Source organism: Equus przewalskii, chromosome 1 (genome assembly GCF_037783145.1).
Source record: "Equus przewalskii isolate Varuska chromosome 1, EquPr2, whole genome shotgun sequence".
In the NCBI taxonomy this organism is placed as follows: Eukaryota; Metazoa; Chordata; class Mammalia; order Perissodactyla; family Equidae; genus Equus; species Equus przewalskii.
In genome coordinates this window covers 91447924-91464528 of record NC_091831.1, presented here as the reverse complement: position 1 = coordinate 91464528, position 16605 = coordinate 91447924, and the positions used below count along the sequence as shown (strand labels likewise).

At 45.7% G+C, this 16605-nt stretch overlaps 1 protein-coding gene across 5 annotated transcripts in view; it reads left to right on the top strand.

The window, feature by feature from the left end:
- Window positions 1–16605, top strand: part of ADAMTSL3 (ADAMTS like 3) — a 327141-nt gene that overhangs the window by 31279 nt on the left and 279257 nt on the right. For all 5 annotated transcript variants that reach the window (XR_011525377.1, XM_070569997.1, XM_070569993.1 and 2 more), the window contains exon 3: window positions 13385–13504. Coding sequence is in view for 4 of the 5 variants with exons in the window: in XM_070569997.1 (XP_070426098.1) it covers window positions 13385–13504 (120 nt within the window). In the remaining variant the exon portion in view is untranslated. The remainder of the gene's footprint in view (window positions 1–13384; window positions 13505–16605) is intronic.

Sequence of the window (16605 nt, the reverse complement as noted above, 5' to 3'; positions counted from 1 at the left end):
TGCATTGACTGTGGAGAGATCTGAGTTTGCTCTTTTTCCTCCTAATTTACTCGTTGTCCTGAAGAATTTATTGAATAATCCACCACTTTCCCATCGATGTAAAAAGGTATGTTTATCTAGTGTTAAATATAAACATGCATATACTTATAGGTCAGACTTAAAACATTTTATTATTACATATTGAATATTTCATTATTATAATTATTTTGTATATATATGTGTATATATACACACAAAATAATTTATATAACATGGTATTTAAAGGGAGATGGCCATATGCAGAATGTAGTGCTCAACTTGTACAAGCATCCATGAGGTGGCCCAGGAATCATGATGTAATGAACACTTGTGTACCCACCATGGAGCTTCTGAAGTGGAACATTATTAATATCTTTGAAACCTCTTGTGTGTCCCTTCCTTATTGCATTCTCCTCTATGTTCAGAAATCACCACAACAAAAAGTGAATTTTGGGTCTCTGCTTCCTTTAACCACTTGAGTATGCATCCCAAAATGATATATTATGTGATGTTCTCCTATTCTGAATTTTATGTGAATGAAATCATACTGTGTCTATTCTGCTCAGTGTTATGGCTTAAAATTTCATCTCTGTTGATATATGAAGCTGAGATCATTGATTTTCACTGTTCTACTGTGTTGCAGGGTATAAATATACCACAATTTATTGATCCGTTCTACTGTTGATGGTTTCTTTTTATATACTATTAGATTTATTTTGCTTATATTTTATTTAGGAATTTTGCATTCATTTAAGAGTGAGATTGATATGTAATTTCTGTCTTCTACTGTTTTTTTTCTGGTTTTGTTATCAAGGTTATAATCTCATAAAATGAATTATTGGGTGTTCCTTCTTTTCTATTCTTTGAGTTTTTTTAAGATTGGAATTATTTACGCTTTGTTTTGTAGAGCTTACCTCTAAAACCTTCCGGATCTGTTGTTTTCTTCATGGGAAGAATGTTAAATACTGATTCTATTTCTTTAGTGGTTAAAGAACCATTGAGATTTTCCTTTTTTTTTCTTTTTTTAGAGTCAGTTTTGATTATTTAGAATTTTTCTTAAACTTTTCCATTTCTCTCAATATTTTAAAGATATTGGTGTAATTTTTTTTGCTTAAGTTCTGAGGTATGTTGTTTGGTTATGGTTCATTTTCCTCTCTCTGTCCTTGCCAGCATCATATCTCTACTGGAATACTATAGTGGCCTCACCAGTCTCCCTGCCCTCTGCCTCACTCCCCTTCCCGTGCGTTCTCCATAATAATACCTTCACTTCTCTGCTTAATCTCCCTCCAGTGCTTCCTAAAGATAAACACTGACTTCTTGATTGCCTGACAGACTCTCTGGACTTCTCTCATATTCCGTGCTCCAGCTATACAGAGCTGGGCACCATTCATCCAGCTTGCCCTGTTCTCTCCAGTCTCCTAGTCTTTGTCCACGCTGTTCATTTTGCCATGTTCTAGAAGGCTCTGTTTCTCCGTCCTTCTCTCCATTTTCCTAACTCCTACTTGTTCTTTACATCTCAGCTTGGCAGCCATTGTCTCTATGTTGCATTCTATGACCCGTACTCCACCCTCCCCTGCCTTGTGCGTGTCCCTCTCATACGCTCCCTTAGCATCCTGTTCTTCGCTCTCTCGGAGAGCCCTTGTCACATGGCTTCAAATTGCCTATGAACTTGTGTGCCTCTCAGTCCACCCCAGTCCACAGTGAGCCCGCTGAGAGCGTGGGCTGTGTCTTGTTCAGTCTCTGATGGCAAGTGCATGCCTGCATATAGGAGGTACTCAATACGTGCTTGTATTAATGCTTAAATTAAATTAAAAACTGGTTTGTGGAACTTTGTGATAACAACAGTCATAGTATCACGCGTTGGTACAGCTTCTTACGTTTACAGAGCACCACCATGTGTGCCCTTATATGTCACAGCATTAATATTATTATTTTATTAAATAGTCACAGCGATTTGGGGGGGAATAAGGTTTTTAGCTCCATTTTATGAGTGGGGAAACTGAGCCTTTGAGAGCACAAACACACCATGTCGAAACACATGAGCTCACTCCCTCATAAGCCGCCCCCCCCCCCCCGCCCCCGCCTTCCCTCTGTGGTGGCAGTAGAGGAAGAAATAGGTTAATGGTCCTCAACGTTGACTCTCTTCTTACGAACTCAATCTGTGTTTTTCTTTTAACGTTGAGCTTTGGGTGGCTGTATCCAAGGGCCCTTGGAGTCAGTGAGGGGGTCTCTATACTATTCTCTCTTGGGTCTGCTTTTGGTTTAAGAAATGCAAACTCTCTCGTTACAAGGACACCAAAGTAGCACTTTTTGACTGCTGGGTATTTTTCTGCTCAAGGGACTTTGTCTAAATTCATCCCAACATTGTTACTTTGGTATATGAAAAATACAGTAAAGAAACAAGATTACTGCCCCTTCGTCCTCTTGCCTGGTTTTCCTCCCGCCATGGGGATTTTCAAAGCTTGTTCAGCTCAGTCTCCCTGTTTTACGATGTGCTGAGTAGGACCTGGAGACATGAAGGGACGCGCTGAGAGCCACATAGTTTCTTGCGGAGGTGGGCTGGACCCCCAGGCTCCCAACTGCAAATCTGGCTCCCTTTCTAAACTTGAGCATCCATCACCCGTTATAACAGGTGTCCACTGTCTCCACGTTTGTCTAGTTTATGCATGTGATTTTCCACGGATCCGGTACCATTAGTAAAACTAAGCCTGTGTTTATTCAGGACTTAAAACTAAGTGACATTTTCATGTCAAACAAATATGGAATGGTATCATGATGTTTCAAGCATTCAAAAGAAGATTATTCTGTATATTATTAAGAACTTAAAAATTTACCTTAAAACTATACCCACTTAAATCCATAAACCTGTATCATGCCCAACACCCTGCTTGGATCAAAGATTATAGTTTGCTTTCCTTTTTTTTTTTAAACAAAAGGTAATGTGTTTGTAATAGTTTCTCCTGCCGATTTCTGGTTCCAATATGACTTTGTTACTGTTGAGTTGCCAGAGGTTGATGTTAGCATCTTAATTTTATAAAAGCATCATCTTTAGTTTTCAAGAAGTCCTTAATATTTTATGCTAACCCCAATTGTTTTTTTGAAGTTTTTGGGAAATTAGACTGATGCCATTTTATACACATGGAGCAAAGACACCCGGCCTCTAAATCACTCTCTTCCTATCCATCTTGCTTGTTTAAAAATTCCGAGAGCCATGAGCATCCAAACAGCAAATTTGGCAGCTCCGCTGACGTGTTCGCACTGAAGACTTCCTGCCCCGCTAAGCTTAGAAAAACAAACCAGCTTATGATGAATATAAATGTTTTTCGGAGTGTGTGCAAACAGCACATTTCTGTCTTTTTCTTCTCTTGGAAGGAGGGCTGCATTTTGAAAGCCTGCATGATTTCAGCCACACAGACGAGCTGTTTCCTGAAAGAAATGAAGCTGTGGGGGTGAGAAGACCTTGAATAAACATGAATATAGCCCCGACATGGTTCTGGACTGTGTCAGGTTGGGTAGTGTCTCATTGCCAAATGGGGAAGAGCTGGTAATGCTTTTTTTCCCGCTACTGAGTTAATATAAATTCATGCATGAGGCAGATATGCAAATTTCCCTCCCGGTGTCCGAGGTTGGCAACAAAGACACCATGCCCGCGTAATTAATCGGTTGTCAGGTAATGGTGTTCTTTGCTAGCTGACTCCGTGCTGGTCCCATGAAGGCCTGGGCCGGGTTGGCCTGTGGCTCCCTGGGAGGCAGAGACTTTGGAACAAGCAGGGTGGAGCACTCGGCCCAGCCTGGCTGGAGTCGAGGGCTGTGGAGGCAGGCGGTAGGGGCCAAGGAGCAACGGGTCACACCGCTGCTGTAGGTAGAAGCAGACGACTCTGGAGCCTGCAGATCGCAGCCAGGTTCCTAGAGAGTGTAGACATTTCGAAAGCTCCAAGGAAAGCAGCAGGCTGCAACGAGTCAGTTTGGAAAATCAGAATAAGAACAGTGATTCGCCGAGGAGCCCTGACCCTCCTTGGCCTATCCCTTCCCCTTTTTCTGTATGACGCAGTGTGCTGCTAATCTGTTGTGTTCATTTTCTGCTTCCCCTAATTAGATCATAAGCTCCTTGGGAAAAGGGAGTCCTGTCTATTTTGTTGACTGCTGATTTCTCCATATCAAAAACAGCCTTGGCTCATAGTAGGTCCTTAAGAAACATATGTTGACTGAGTGTCTGAATAAACTCTATGAACCCCAAGAAGTCTTTGGACATGCCATACTTTTGAGATCCACCCCCCCCCCCACTTTGGTAAAATAAAATGCTTATTCATACTTTATTGAAAAGGCGAAGATGCCTTTTCTCTGCCAGAGAGAGAGAAAATCATGAGTGTCAGTGGTGAGGAGGCCGTGGGAAAAGGCGTATTTCACTTTAGGATCAAAGTGCAGATTCCAGTGCTCAGATTGGTCCTGAGAGAGTGTTCTCGAACGCTGAATTCCTGTCTGGGAGTGGAGTGATGCCGGAGGAGAACTAAAGTGACCCCCCAGCAGACACCTCCCTTCTCCACCGCACTTTTCCGGGTAGTTCTCCATCTGAACCCCTGCTCTCCCCAGCGGCAGTTGCTCATGTTCTTCAAATAGACCGTCCTTCCTTCTCTGCTGGCTGCTTTGGTGGGAACAGCGCTCCCCTCCCCACTGAGACTAGACCAGGAGGAGGGGAGTGGGTGGGAGGAGGAGAGAGTAGGGCAGGGAGTTTGCAGTTTATTAAGATTGGAGATGACCATCCATCTAGTTTTTTTTCCATCACCAATAGGGCTCTGTTCTTGGATTACAATTTTCAGTTTTTTCCCTCCGAGGTATTTTAAGGTACAGTTATTTCCATGGGACGTTTTGCTAATTGAGGCTGTTTCCAACGGGTCAGCTTACTTCAAGGTCTTGAAAAATGGACTCTTAAATGAAATTTTTGAGGGGTGGGCTCCAGAGAAAGTGGATCTGTATTGTGTATATTGGCAGGGGAAGCCTCTTTCCTCTCCCCATTCAGAGTAATCGTTGGGTTTTTAAAGAAACCCTTGTGAAATGCCAGCACGTGATTCAGCCAGAGCGTTTTGGTCTTTCTGTGGCGGAGAGTGTATCCAGACATCAGTCATGCAGGGCGCTGTGGGGACGCAGGGGGCAACCTGTGTTGGTTTTTCTAGGAAAGAAAATCAATCGTTGAATGTCTCCTGTGCACAAAGCCCACTCCTGAGCGCCAAGGTTCCAAGATGAAGAGAAGTATTATGACTCCATCTTTAGTTTTCTCCTTTCGGGCAACAGAAAGGTGAATTCTGTTCCAGCAAGATCTTTTCTCCGATTGCTCTCGACCCTGCTTGCCAGTGCTGATTAAAGATGTGTGCGGTGTGCCTGTATGTGTGTGCGCATGTGTGAGAGGAGGGGGGAAGGGGAAGGAGAAAGAGAAAATTCGAGAGAGAATATGTGTTTAGTGGCAGAGGCTGGAGTAGTACCATGAATGACGTTTATTAGCTCTAAATTCCAGTTCGCTAAAGAGAGTCTGAATGTGATATATTTAAATTCAAGGAGACACCTTCCCTCTTGTGACAGCTCATTCTGATACGTGCCCCCTTAAGGCACACTGCACCTCACAGCTCTAGAGGGTTCCAGAAGGGGCAGCTGCTCGTATTTCTTTTGAAAATGTGACTCGGAGTGAAGCTGAAGTTTGAAACGACATGGTATTTTGGCTGAGGTGTACTCATTTATTCAAATGTTAAATCTTTCAACCCAACAACATCAAGAGAACATATTAATTAGTTGACGGTAAATAGAGAAGACGAACCTTTAATCCCTAGAATTAATTTTTAAAAACTCAGAAAAAATATGAAAACTCGTTTTCTTTCAGGCCACCCTTCTAACCCTGCCAGAGTAAATGTATTTTATATTTAATCGGGAAGTTTTGCGATCCATAAAACTTTGAAAAGTCTTGGAATGACGACATCCTACTTGAAAAACCAAAATGATCTGGAAGGTTTCTTTTTTAACCTTCGTTTGGAGTTCAGGAAACAAAATGCACATTGTGCTTTTTGGAAGAAAATTGTGCTTTGCATGCTGAATTTAAATAATATTGGTTAACTTGATTTTCCCTCGTGAGCTTTTGAAGGTGCAAACAGTAAAGTTATAAAGGCCATCTAGGCCAGGAGGAACAGCCCCAGAGACCCTCCAGAAAATGTATTTCCTGAAGACTGTTCCCAAAGCCTGGGGAATCTGTCTGCTCCTCCTGCAAGACACACTTCCAGACTCATCGATTATTCTCATTTAAAGGGACTTCCACCTGTAGGAGTGGCCCCAGCCTTCCATCCAGATGTGGAACTCTCCCCAACAGATCTTGGTTGCCATTAACAGCGGCTGGATTCTTGTGCATCAATATTCCTGAAGGTGCCCGTGAATGTCCTCTGCTGAGCCCTGAGGTCATGGGGCAGAGTCCGTCCAGAGTTGCTCAGTACTTGCCTTCTTAGCATTAGCTTTTGTCCCAACCTCTTAAGATCTGTTGGAACCTCAGTCCTTCCATCTAGCATCTTACTTCCATGTGTTGTTTGTGTCACTGTAGGTCTGAGGCGTCCGACAATGTATTTCTAACCCCTGGTGGCCATGATGGAGACCCCTGAAATGAGGAGCGTGTAATTGGGTGCATTCACCGTGGGCCTGGAGACAGCTTTTCTTGGCTGGGTGAAGGGCCCAGATCCCAGCTCTATTCCTACTCAAGGTCTGTGGCAGCGACAGGGAAGCAGATAGAGAACATGGTGTTCAAATTTGGGCTGACCCGAAGCATGGAGAGGACAATGCATATAGCGGGTGGTGTAGTCAGGATCCAAAAAAGAGTCTTGACAGGCTTGGAAAGATGGGCCAAATCTAAAGAGAGCATGGGTGGCGGAGAACAGTGTGGTCTGGCTCCCAGTCCAGAGCGCAGAGACGCGGCTTACCAGCAGCCTGTGGGAAGGAGACTTAGTGGCCTTCACTGACCGCAAGTCTGCAGAGGTTAGTGGTTTGGTGTTTGGCTTGTGTTCGTGCTCTGAAGAGAGACGAATGTCCCACCTGCAGCACTCAGACTGAGCCAGGAGAAGGGCTTAGACTGGCTTGTTGAGTTTCAATGGGAATCATATCGCATCTGTTTAACTGCTGACAGCTCAACTTTGGAGGCACATTGGGTCCTGTTCTCTATGACAGGAATCCTTCTCCCCTACTTCTCTCTCCTTCCATTATATCTGCCAAGCCTTCTGCCCAGTCTTGATGGGCATTCTCCATCCATTGCAGGACATAGACCAAGGCCTGGGACACTGAAATCTTGTCCTTGAATCCCGTGTTTACTTCCTTCTGCCAAGGTTCCCACTCAGAGTTTGTGGCAATGACAAGGATGCAGCTAGAGAACATGGTGCTCAAATTTGGGCTGACCTGAAGCATGGAGAGGACAATGCATATAGTGGGTGGTGTAGTCAGGATCCAAAAAGAGTCTTGACAGGCTTGGAATGATGGGCCAAATCTAAAGAGTGCATGGATGATGGGGAACAGCCAACATCAAAGCCTTCAGCTGGAGAGGGAGATGAAGACGCAGCTGCATCCCCGAGTCCCAGATTCCTAGCCCTCAGAGGGGCCGTCTGGATTCCTCCTGACTGCGTCCCTGGTGACTCGGCAGCTGTGGACAGTGGCTGGTGGGATGAAGCATTTTGGCAGCCTCTCTCCTAGACCTGGATCTGTGCCCTGGGAAGATCACATCCTTCCCGGTCCAAACTTCCTCCTCCTGCCTTCCCTTCGGCTCTTGCTACTTCAGGCCCCTGACCATTTTGGTTGCCCCTCCCATGAGGAGCTGTGTGCTGCAGAGTCCCCCTGACATTTAGGAAGTCAACTCTCAGCTGGGTGAGCATGTCAAATCCATGTTATTGCATGATGCTTTCTGAAGCCAAGAGTGAACCAGCCATTTCTCCCAAAGGAAGACCCAGTTTTTCTTAGATTTTTCCCCTGAGGGAGGTAGGGAAATGGCACAGAGGTGAGCCTGCACACAGCAGGAGGGGGTTAGTGTGTCCCTGGTAATATTACCTGGCCTCCTGTATCTTGGTTTCTTCGTGGGTGAGATGAGGCTGATGACACCCCCCCTCCCAGGGTAGTTGTGAGGACAAAAATGAGACAGTTTCCACAAATCCTAGTTCACAGTACGTGCTCAATAAACTTGAATCTTCCTTTCCCTGCCCTCCCTTCAAAGGGCCTCTGCTGAATCTGTTGTGTCTGGCTAATGGAGATACTGCCATAGAAAGTTCTGCTCTGGGGGAGGGTTTGGGATTATGCTGCCTCTGCAGTTCCTTCCACCTCTACAGTTCTGTGACTCAGAGGTTTACCCTGTTCAGACTCTGGAATTCAACTGAGTCTGTGTCTGTGGAGGGAGGGAGGCTGGAGGAGGATGTGGAGAGGATGACAAGGGAAGGTGCTGTTGGCCAGGGTACCTCATACCTCAAGTGGGGAGCAATGGACCACCTCAGACTAGTTTGGTATCTATCAACTTGTTAGAATCTGGCAGACCCCTCTTTGCCTCGGGAAGGAGTGGGGTCCCCATCACTTAAGGTATTCAAAGAGGGGCTACAGGCCATCTGGCAGGATTGCTGAGGTAGATAGGCTGGATTAGATGACCGGGAAGGTCCCTCCCAGTGCTGGGCTTTCATAAGCAGGGGATGCCACAGTAGAGCTCTTCAACTTCTGACAACCGTGGTGGTGGGTGGTGACTTTGGTATGCCCTCACTACTATGGACTTGGATTGCACTAGGGCTTTAGAAAAATCAACTCCCGAAGGATTAAAAATTTACTCGGGAGTAAGGATTTTAATAAAGAGAGATGAATGTCAAATCTTCATCGTGTATCAGTGACAAGGAAAGTGACATGGACATGGAGAGAATCTGGTCGAGCCCAGGGGACTTGTGATGCTGAGCTCCCACCGGAGAGTCGGGGTGGCCGAGGAGGCGGGCCCTGCTCCAAGTGGCTCAGGTGGTGCTGTCCACCGGTCTCGGTCCCACCACCCACACGCCAGGCCCTGGGGCAGGCGCCTACTCTGGGGAATGCAGACATGATGGAGACACTGTCCGCAGCCTTATGGAACTTTCTCCAAAAGGCTGCACCAAAATGGGCCTTGGAGGAGAGTCAGAAGTCTGGGATAGGAGTGAAATATAGGGCAAACATTCCTCATTTTACCCAGTCTGAATTTAAGCAGAGAAAAAAGGCTCATTGGAGCTTGGGAAATGTTTGTAGTTGTTTTTAATTGTATAAAAACGTGACGGACAAGTACTCTGATTAGAGAGAAGGGAGGTGGTGTTACCAAAGGAGACTTCAGCAGACTCATGTGGACCATGGGCCATCTTCTTGACACAAGCCAGACCCTCCGCCTGCAGTTTGGATCCCATTCCTCTTCCTTCTCAAGGCTTTACTCCTGTGGTTCTGTCTTCTGTCTCCTCCATCGTCTCCCTTACTCTGGATGATTCCCGTAACGGAGCATGCTCCAGCATCTCCTCTCTTTTACAATTCTACCTGCAGTTCCACGTTCCTATCCACCTGTTGCCCATTCGGAATCTCCCTTCACAGTCTCTACTTCCTCTTCTCCCATTCACTCCTCAAACCATTAGTGTTGTCCCTGCTGCTTGACTGAGCTGCTCTTGTCAAGGTCAGCAATGACTTTCCTGTTGCCAGATCTAATGGACGCTTCTCGGGCCTCATCTTAGTCTTGTAGCAGCATTCAAGACAGTGGACCTCTCTGATGCTGAATCCTTCCATGACCCAATATATATCTTTTCTTCTTTATTCTACTCTAATTGATGGTCATTTTTAGTCTTTTTGGCTTCCTCCTTCTCTTACTCATTTCAAGTGTTAGCGTTATTGAGCGTTCCAGGTAAAGCCCTCTTGTCTGCCATTATCTTTCTCTTGGGAGGGTCCTGTCAGGTGTGATGTTTGTAAATATGTGTATTTACATGTAAATGTAAATGATGACTTCCAAATATCCATCTTCAGCCTTCTCAGATCTCCCTTCTGAGCTCCAGACCTGCCTAGGGAACAGCCAACTCAAGCTTTCCACACGGATGTCTCATAGACGTCTCAAGACTTCACTGTCCATTCTCTGCCTCTCCCCAGTAAATCTATTCCTGCCTCAGGGCTACCCATGTGGCCCATAGTGCTTTGAATCTACCAACTCTTCCTTTCTTATCCCTGTTTCATGCCAGGCTCTTCCTTGTCCACAAGGGATCCAGCCGCACTGACCTCCTTTCTGTTCTGCAAACCCACTGACCTCCTTTCCACCTTGGAGCTTTTGGACCTGCTCGTCCTTGGCTGGGAGTGCTCATCCTGTGCTTTTTACGTGACTGGCTCCTTCTTACCTGTTAGGCATTAGCTTAAGTCTTACCTTCTCAAGGATGCCTTTGCTGACCATCTTGTCTGAAGTTAAACAACACTCCCCAACTTTATTCTCATATCACCCTATTTATTTCCTTTATAGTGCTTAGAACTTTAATTTTCTCGTTTGTGAATTTGTTTACTTATTTTGTTATGTATCTTTTCCCACTAGAACGTAACCTCCATGAACATAGGGACCTTGTCTTTCTTGTTCCTCCTTGGATCCATAGCGCTTAGAGTGAGTCCAGATGTATGGTAGGTGCTCAATAAATGTGTTGAATGGATGGCCAACTAAATATAAGCATCGTACTAGGAGCCCCTGTATCTTCAGGGAGCTGTTTTAAGGTGGTGAGCCTACGCTGCTCCCAGCCTCCACTCTTCAGTAAATGGATCTATGTCTTTGTACACGGTCGCTCACGGGTTCCAGCCCTGGCTCCTGCTCTCTGGTGCTTGGCAAGTGTCTTAACACTCGCAGCCTTAGTTTACTCGTTTCTAAAATAAGGAGTTTGACCTAAATGACTTCTAAGGTCTTTTTAGGCATTTCAAGTTGTGGTTCTATGAAGTCTGAAGCCAATAGAGGCAAGTAACAACAACTAACTCTTATTAACTGTTTACTGGGCATTTTGGTAATCAGTTTACATGAATTCTCTTATGATAAAATCCATCATTTTCTTGCAGTTATATTAGATTTGCTGCAGCAGTTTACCTAGATGTGTTTTTCTTTGGTGAGAATAGTGGAACTTTTACACATACTCAGACTTCCTAGGAAACATACACAGAAATAAACTTTACTGTCCAATTTACCTCTTATTTTCACATAGGAGTTTTTATTCCCATCTCATTTTTTTAAAGCCTGATAAATACAATTTAAAGATTGGAACAACAGGTCACAAAGCAGAAGGTAATCAGCTGTAGTTATAATGAAGCCATAAGCATCTGCTGGTTTTTTTTTTTTTTTTCCCACGGTAATGAATGCTGAGCATTACAACTGGGAAGATTTTTTTTTTACTTTTTCTGGTGTTTCCGTTGAGATCCATGGAATGGTGTTAAATGTGTGATAGTCTTGTTATCTCGGTGGGGTCTGTGGCATCAGCTCCCAGGTCACTTAGAAACAATCTCCAGCAGTCATTGGAGAGCTGGCCAGCTGGGTCTGATGGACATAGCTGCGCCCTTGCCTGGTCCTGGCAGATTCCCTACCAGGCTCTTCAGATCCTAGGTCTGCTCAGGCCCCGGGGGGACCCCACTGGCTTCTGGAGCAGAGTGTCTCCCACAGGAAGGCGGCATGACAGAGCAAACTTCCACGGAACACGGTGGACTGAACCCTGAGGTGACAGGCCCGTGTCAAGGGTGGCTTCACTCTTAACAGACAGAACTTTTACAGGCGATTTTCCTATTTTCCCATCTTCAGATAAGAGTGACCTGGCCTCAAGCAAGGTGTTCTGAAGGAGGCAAAGGAGTTGTGGGGCTGTGTGGCTGGGAATATTCCGGTCACTCATGTGAAGGAAATTTAATAGGAAAATCTTGGGGGCTGGCCCCGTGGCCAAGTGGTTAAGTTTGCACGCTCCACTTTGGTGGCCTAGGGTTTCGTCGGTTCGGATCCTGGGCGCGAACATGGCACTGCTCATCAGGCCATGCTGAGGTGGCGTCCTACATGCCACAACTAGAAGGACCCACAACTAAGATATACAACTATGTACCGGGGAGATTTGGGGAGAAGAAGAAGAAAAAAAGAAAAGAGCAAGATTGGCAACACATGTTGGCTCAGGGCCAGTCTTTCCCACCGAAAACGAGAAAGAAAAAACAGTCTAGTGCTAACCGAAACGTGGAATTATCTGTTCTCTGTGCCTTGACGAAGCTGTCGTGTATCAATCTCTCTTGTGAAAGTGCAGTGTTTAAACGGATGTTTTCGCTTTAACCAAAGTTCCCGCTGCAGTTTGGGAATGTGGCTGTTGGGGGAGCAGAGGGATGAGAGGGGTCCAGTTATTCCCACTCCTGTTTGCAGAGAGCGATTTCCTCAGAGTGACCCCTGTGTCTCTTGCTCTGTTTCTTGTGTACTCCTCCCCAAGGAGAGGGAGGGAGGTACCCTGTTGGGGGCATGGTCATTGATCCGTGTTTTCTGATCAGGTGGGGCTGAGTACTAGGGGTTCCATCTCCGCCTTCTCTTCTCTCCTTGAGCCAGCCAAGGCAGTGATTGGTAAACGCTCAGAATGCTCCAGCTTCCCTTGATGGGCTCCCCGAGGATGGAGGTGGTGGCCAGTGATGGTAGCAAGTCCATTGGGCCATTGTGTCCAAGCCAGATTCTCCAACAGATGGTGTCCTCCTTCCTAACACCCCTTGACCTCAACGACTGAGTCTCATGTCTAATGATTCAGATGCCAGCGTATGAGCTCTCCTTGAACCAAATGGAGTCTTTCTGCAAAACCCATGTTCATTTAACCTTGGATTTTTATATAAACATACAAAACATTATGAGAAAAAAGTCTCAAAGGAAATACACCAAAACGATTAAAAGTGGTTGTTATAAATTGAAAGGATTATGGTGATTTTTATTTTCTTTTGTGCTTATCTGTATCTCCTAAAATTTCTACAGTGAACATGCATTTCTGTTGTAGTTGGGAAAAAATAAGTTTGTCTTTCACTTTTTCACCAAACAAACCGACAAAAACAGAAAGAAAGAAAAAGAAGGAAAGAAAACCCTAGAAACAATGGATTTGCAACAAAACTTAAGCGAGTTAACTCCACTGTGGCTGGCTCGCTGGAGGTTGTGGGAGGGGGAGCCTGGTGTTGGAATAACCACTGCATGTGCCACTTTGGGGTGACCACTGTGACCTGGCCGAACGGTCCCTCACGTGAGGGCATGGCCCTTTTCTTGGTGCAGCCTGTTGTGGGTGGGTTCTCTTGGACTCACCCTTTTCAGAGACTGCCTGTCAGGGGGTTCTTACTGGGGCCTTCGTTGTAACCAAGCCATCTTGCTTTTCAGATCACAGCAGAGAAGTCTCCTGGAGCCTATTTCCTTCCTGAGTTCGCGCTCTCCCCTCAGGGAAGTTTTCTGGAAGATACAACAGGCGAGCAGTTTCTCACCTATCGCTATGACGACCAGGTAACACCCTCTTCAAAGAGCCTACCTTTTGGCTTTGCCATTTGCTGATGGGCAGGAAACAGTTACTCAAAAATAACCTCAAAATAATCATATTTTCCCGTTTGCACAAGTAGTACGATAGACCCTCCACCCCGGAGGGGTCCCAGCCCCCTGGGGGCCCCGCTGGAGCACAATTTCATACGCCACGTGTGGTTCTTGCTCTGGTTGGGTCATTGACTTGACAGTCACTTTTTCTTATTTTCATCCTAAATATATGACGGGTTTGTTCATTTTAGCTGTCACCAAATTTATTATTCAATTCTGAGATTATCCAAAAGTCCTATTTTCTGATCAAGCATTCCTTTCTTTGCCTTCCTAGCTTTTACTTCACCAGCACCAAAATTATTATTTTTTTTCCAAGCCCATTTTCCAGAAAGGAACAAAGTAGGTGCGTGTCTCTGTGTGTGTGTGTGTATACACACTTGCATGGGTGTGCACGGGTGATGTGTTTGAATTGCTTCACGAAGGCTAATAGAGAACAAGGCTGTGCTTGGCTGCGATGTGGGAACTGGGGCTCAGGACTGCGATTCCTCAGCTCACGTCGATGCCTTCACAGCGTTAAACAGTATGTTTGTCTTTGAAATCACTCACAACTCGTTTGAAACAGAGAATGTCAACTTTGACAAATGCAGAGGTTTCTGGCTGACGGGTCTGAATTCATGGGGCAGCGGAACAAACTGGGGTGGGATTTAAGATGAGGGATTTTGTGGGTCTGGCAGACCTTGGCGCCTGAGGACCGAATGCAGATGAGGGACAGGGCAAGAATATCTTCTCATGGCACGTGATGGGGTGGAGGAAGGTGGCCCAGTGGCCGAGGTCTGCCGTGCTGTCCTCGTCTGTGTGGTTAAGGCCGGCGAGTTCTGGCTTGATTTGGGCATTACTAGGTAGGGGGTGAAAGACATTACTGAGAAGGAACAGCTCTGGGATAGTCAATCCGCCAACATGGGTACGATGTGACAACAGGGAGTGGGACCCAGCTCTGGGCCTGTCTGGAGCTGGGCACAATGCTGGAGATTAGTCTGGGAGGAGGATCAAAGTCCTAGGCACATACCAGGCAGATGAGGGATGGAGAAAGGAGCAGAAAGGGCAGGTGGAGATGTCTGTTGCCTGTATCCCAACTTGGGCGGAGGCACCATTAATTTTGATCCTCCAGGCTGCTGAGTGAGCTGCGCTGGGTACATTTAGCTCTGGAGCCAAGGTTGGGGTGAGGGGCAGGCTGTGAACCCACGGACCCAGCTGTGGGCAGAGGGCCACCCAGGTAGTCAGGGGCAGGGTTGGTGTGAGACCAATGCTTTTTTCAAAAATTTTAATATTCAATCCCTTTTTCAAGTTACTTGCAAAGCGAGTGCATACATAATTATTGTGGGGCGCAGGGGTGGGCGGGAGACAATTCTCTCTTCGTGCGATGGAGCTCAGTTCATGCTTTCGACGGGCATTGGGACCTGGTGGACAGTTGGGTCTAAACCATCGTTAGGTCACTTTCTACCCTTCTCCCCAATGGATCTTTAGAGGGCCTCTGACTTATGGCTCCTTTTAACCGACAAGTCAATGATCTAACAGGTTTTCCTATGAGGACTCCAGAAAAACTAATTGAGAAGGCAGCGAAGGATAAAAGAGGGTGTGTGGAGATCAAGAGCGATGTATTTTTTAAAGAGTGGTTAATGCCTTCTCCAGGTTCTACAGATACATTCTATTTAATATGATAACAATGTAAAAGATGGAAAAAGAGGAAGATAAGCCCCTCTAATCTTCTCAAAAGGCCTAAAGCAGATCTTAAAAGCGTGTGGCGCCCTGTGGACGTTTTGTCCCGGGGCGCCGTGTTCCAGAGAGCCCGTGAGCAGCCTGTGAAAACATTGTGTGTTGCCCCGACGGTGTGTTTCCTTTAAGGGAAAGGAATAAGGTCAAATGGTATCAAGCCAATAACAGGGCCCACCCTGTGCTGCTGAAGGCGAAGACGACAGGCCTTTGTGCCAAACTCAGAGTGTCTCCCAAAGGAGCCTCCAGGATGGAGTCAGCTGGAGACGGTTGACCCGTCTCGCCAAGGCCTTGTTCTCTGTCCCCTCGATGCTGAGCGTGCAGACTGCCTTGTAATGTCAAGGAGCTGCTCAGGCGTGGGGGAAGGGTAGAACGAGTCAAGGGTCACCCAGCTTGGCAATCTCTTGTCCTGCAGCACAGGATAAAATGCTTCTCCCAATTAGTCAGACGGGAGTCAGCCTGCTTTGTGTTCAAGTTCAATTCTGACACTTTACTTGCTGTGTGACTTTGGACATGTTACTTCACTTCTCTGTGCCTCAGTTTCCTCATCTGTGAAATGGAGATATGAGATGTGGATGGTGGCTACCCCATGGAAATGTTTTAAGGATTAGAGGAGATAATTCATGTAAGTCCCCGTGTACATGGCCTGTGCTTATATAAGCATTTACTCTAGCTATTGTTATTACTAGTGATATTATTGGCAAAGACTCAGTTGAGAGAATTTCAGATATCCTTATGCTAAAGGAAAGGAAGCAGCATAGTCTCCATTTACATCAGGGGACCTCCCACAATATTTTATTTTTTTCTTTAAAGATTGGCACCTGAGCTAACAACTGTTGCCAATCTTCTTTTTTTTTTCTTTCTGCTTTTTCTCCCCCAAGTCCCCCTGAGTACATCCTTGTATATTTTAGTTGTGGGTCCTTCTAGCTGTGTGCACAATATTTTAAATTGATTTTTTATTGAGGCACAACATGCATACAGTAAAGTGCACAGGGATCTGAAGTTAAGGGCTTGATGTAGTTTTAGGTATCTTTCTACCTGTGTAACCACCCCCCAGATCAAGAAATTGAACATTTCAGCACCCTAGGCAGCTCCTCGTGCCCCCCAGCAGTCAATAGCCCCCAGCCGAGAAGTGATCCCACTCTGACTCCTATCACACTATAGATTAGCTTTGTTTTTTATTCTTAATTTTGTATAAGTGGAGTCCTACAGCACCTCCTCATTTGTGTCTGGCTTCTTTCACACATCATTATGTCTGAGAGATTCAACCAAGTCGTTGGATCCAACATCATTTCAGTTGCACTCTA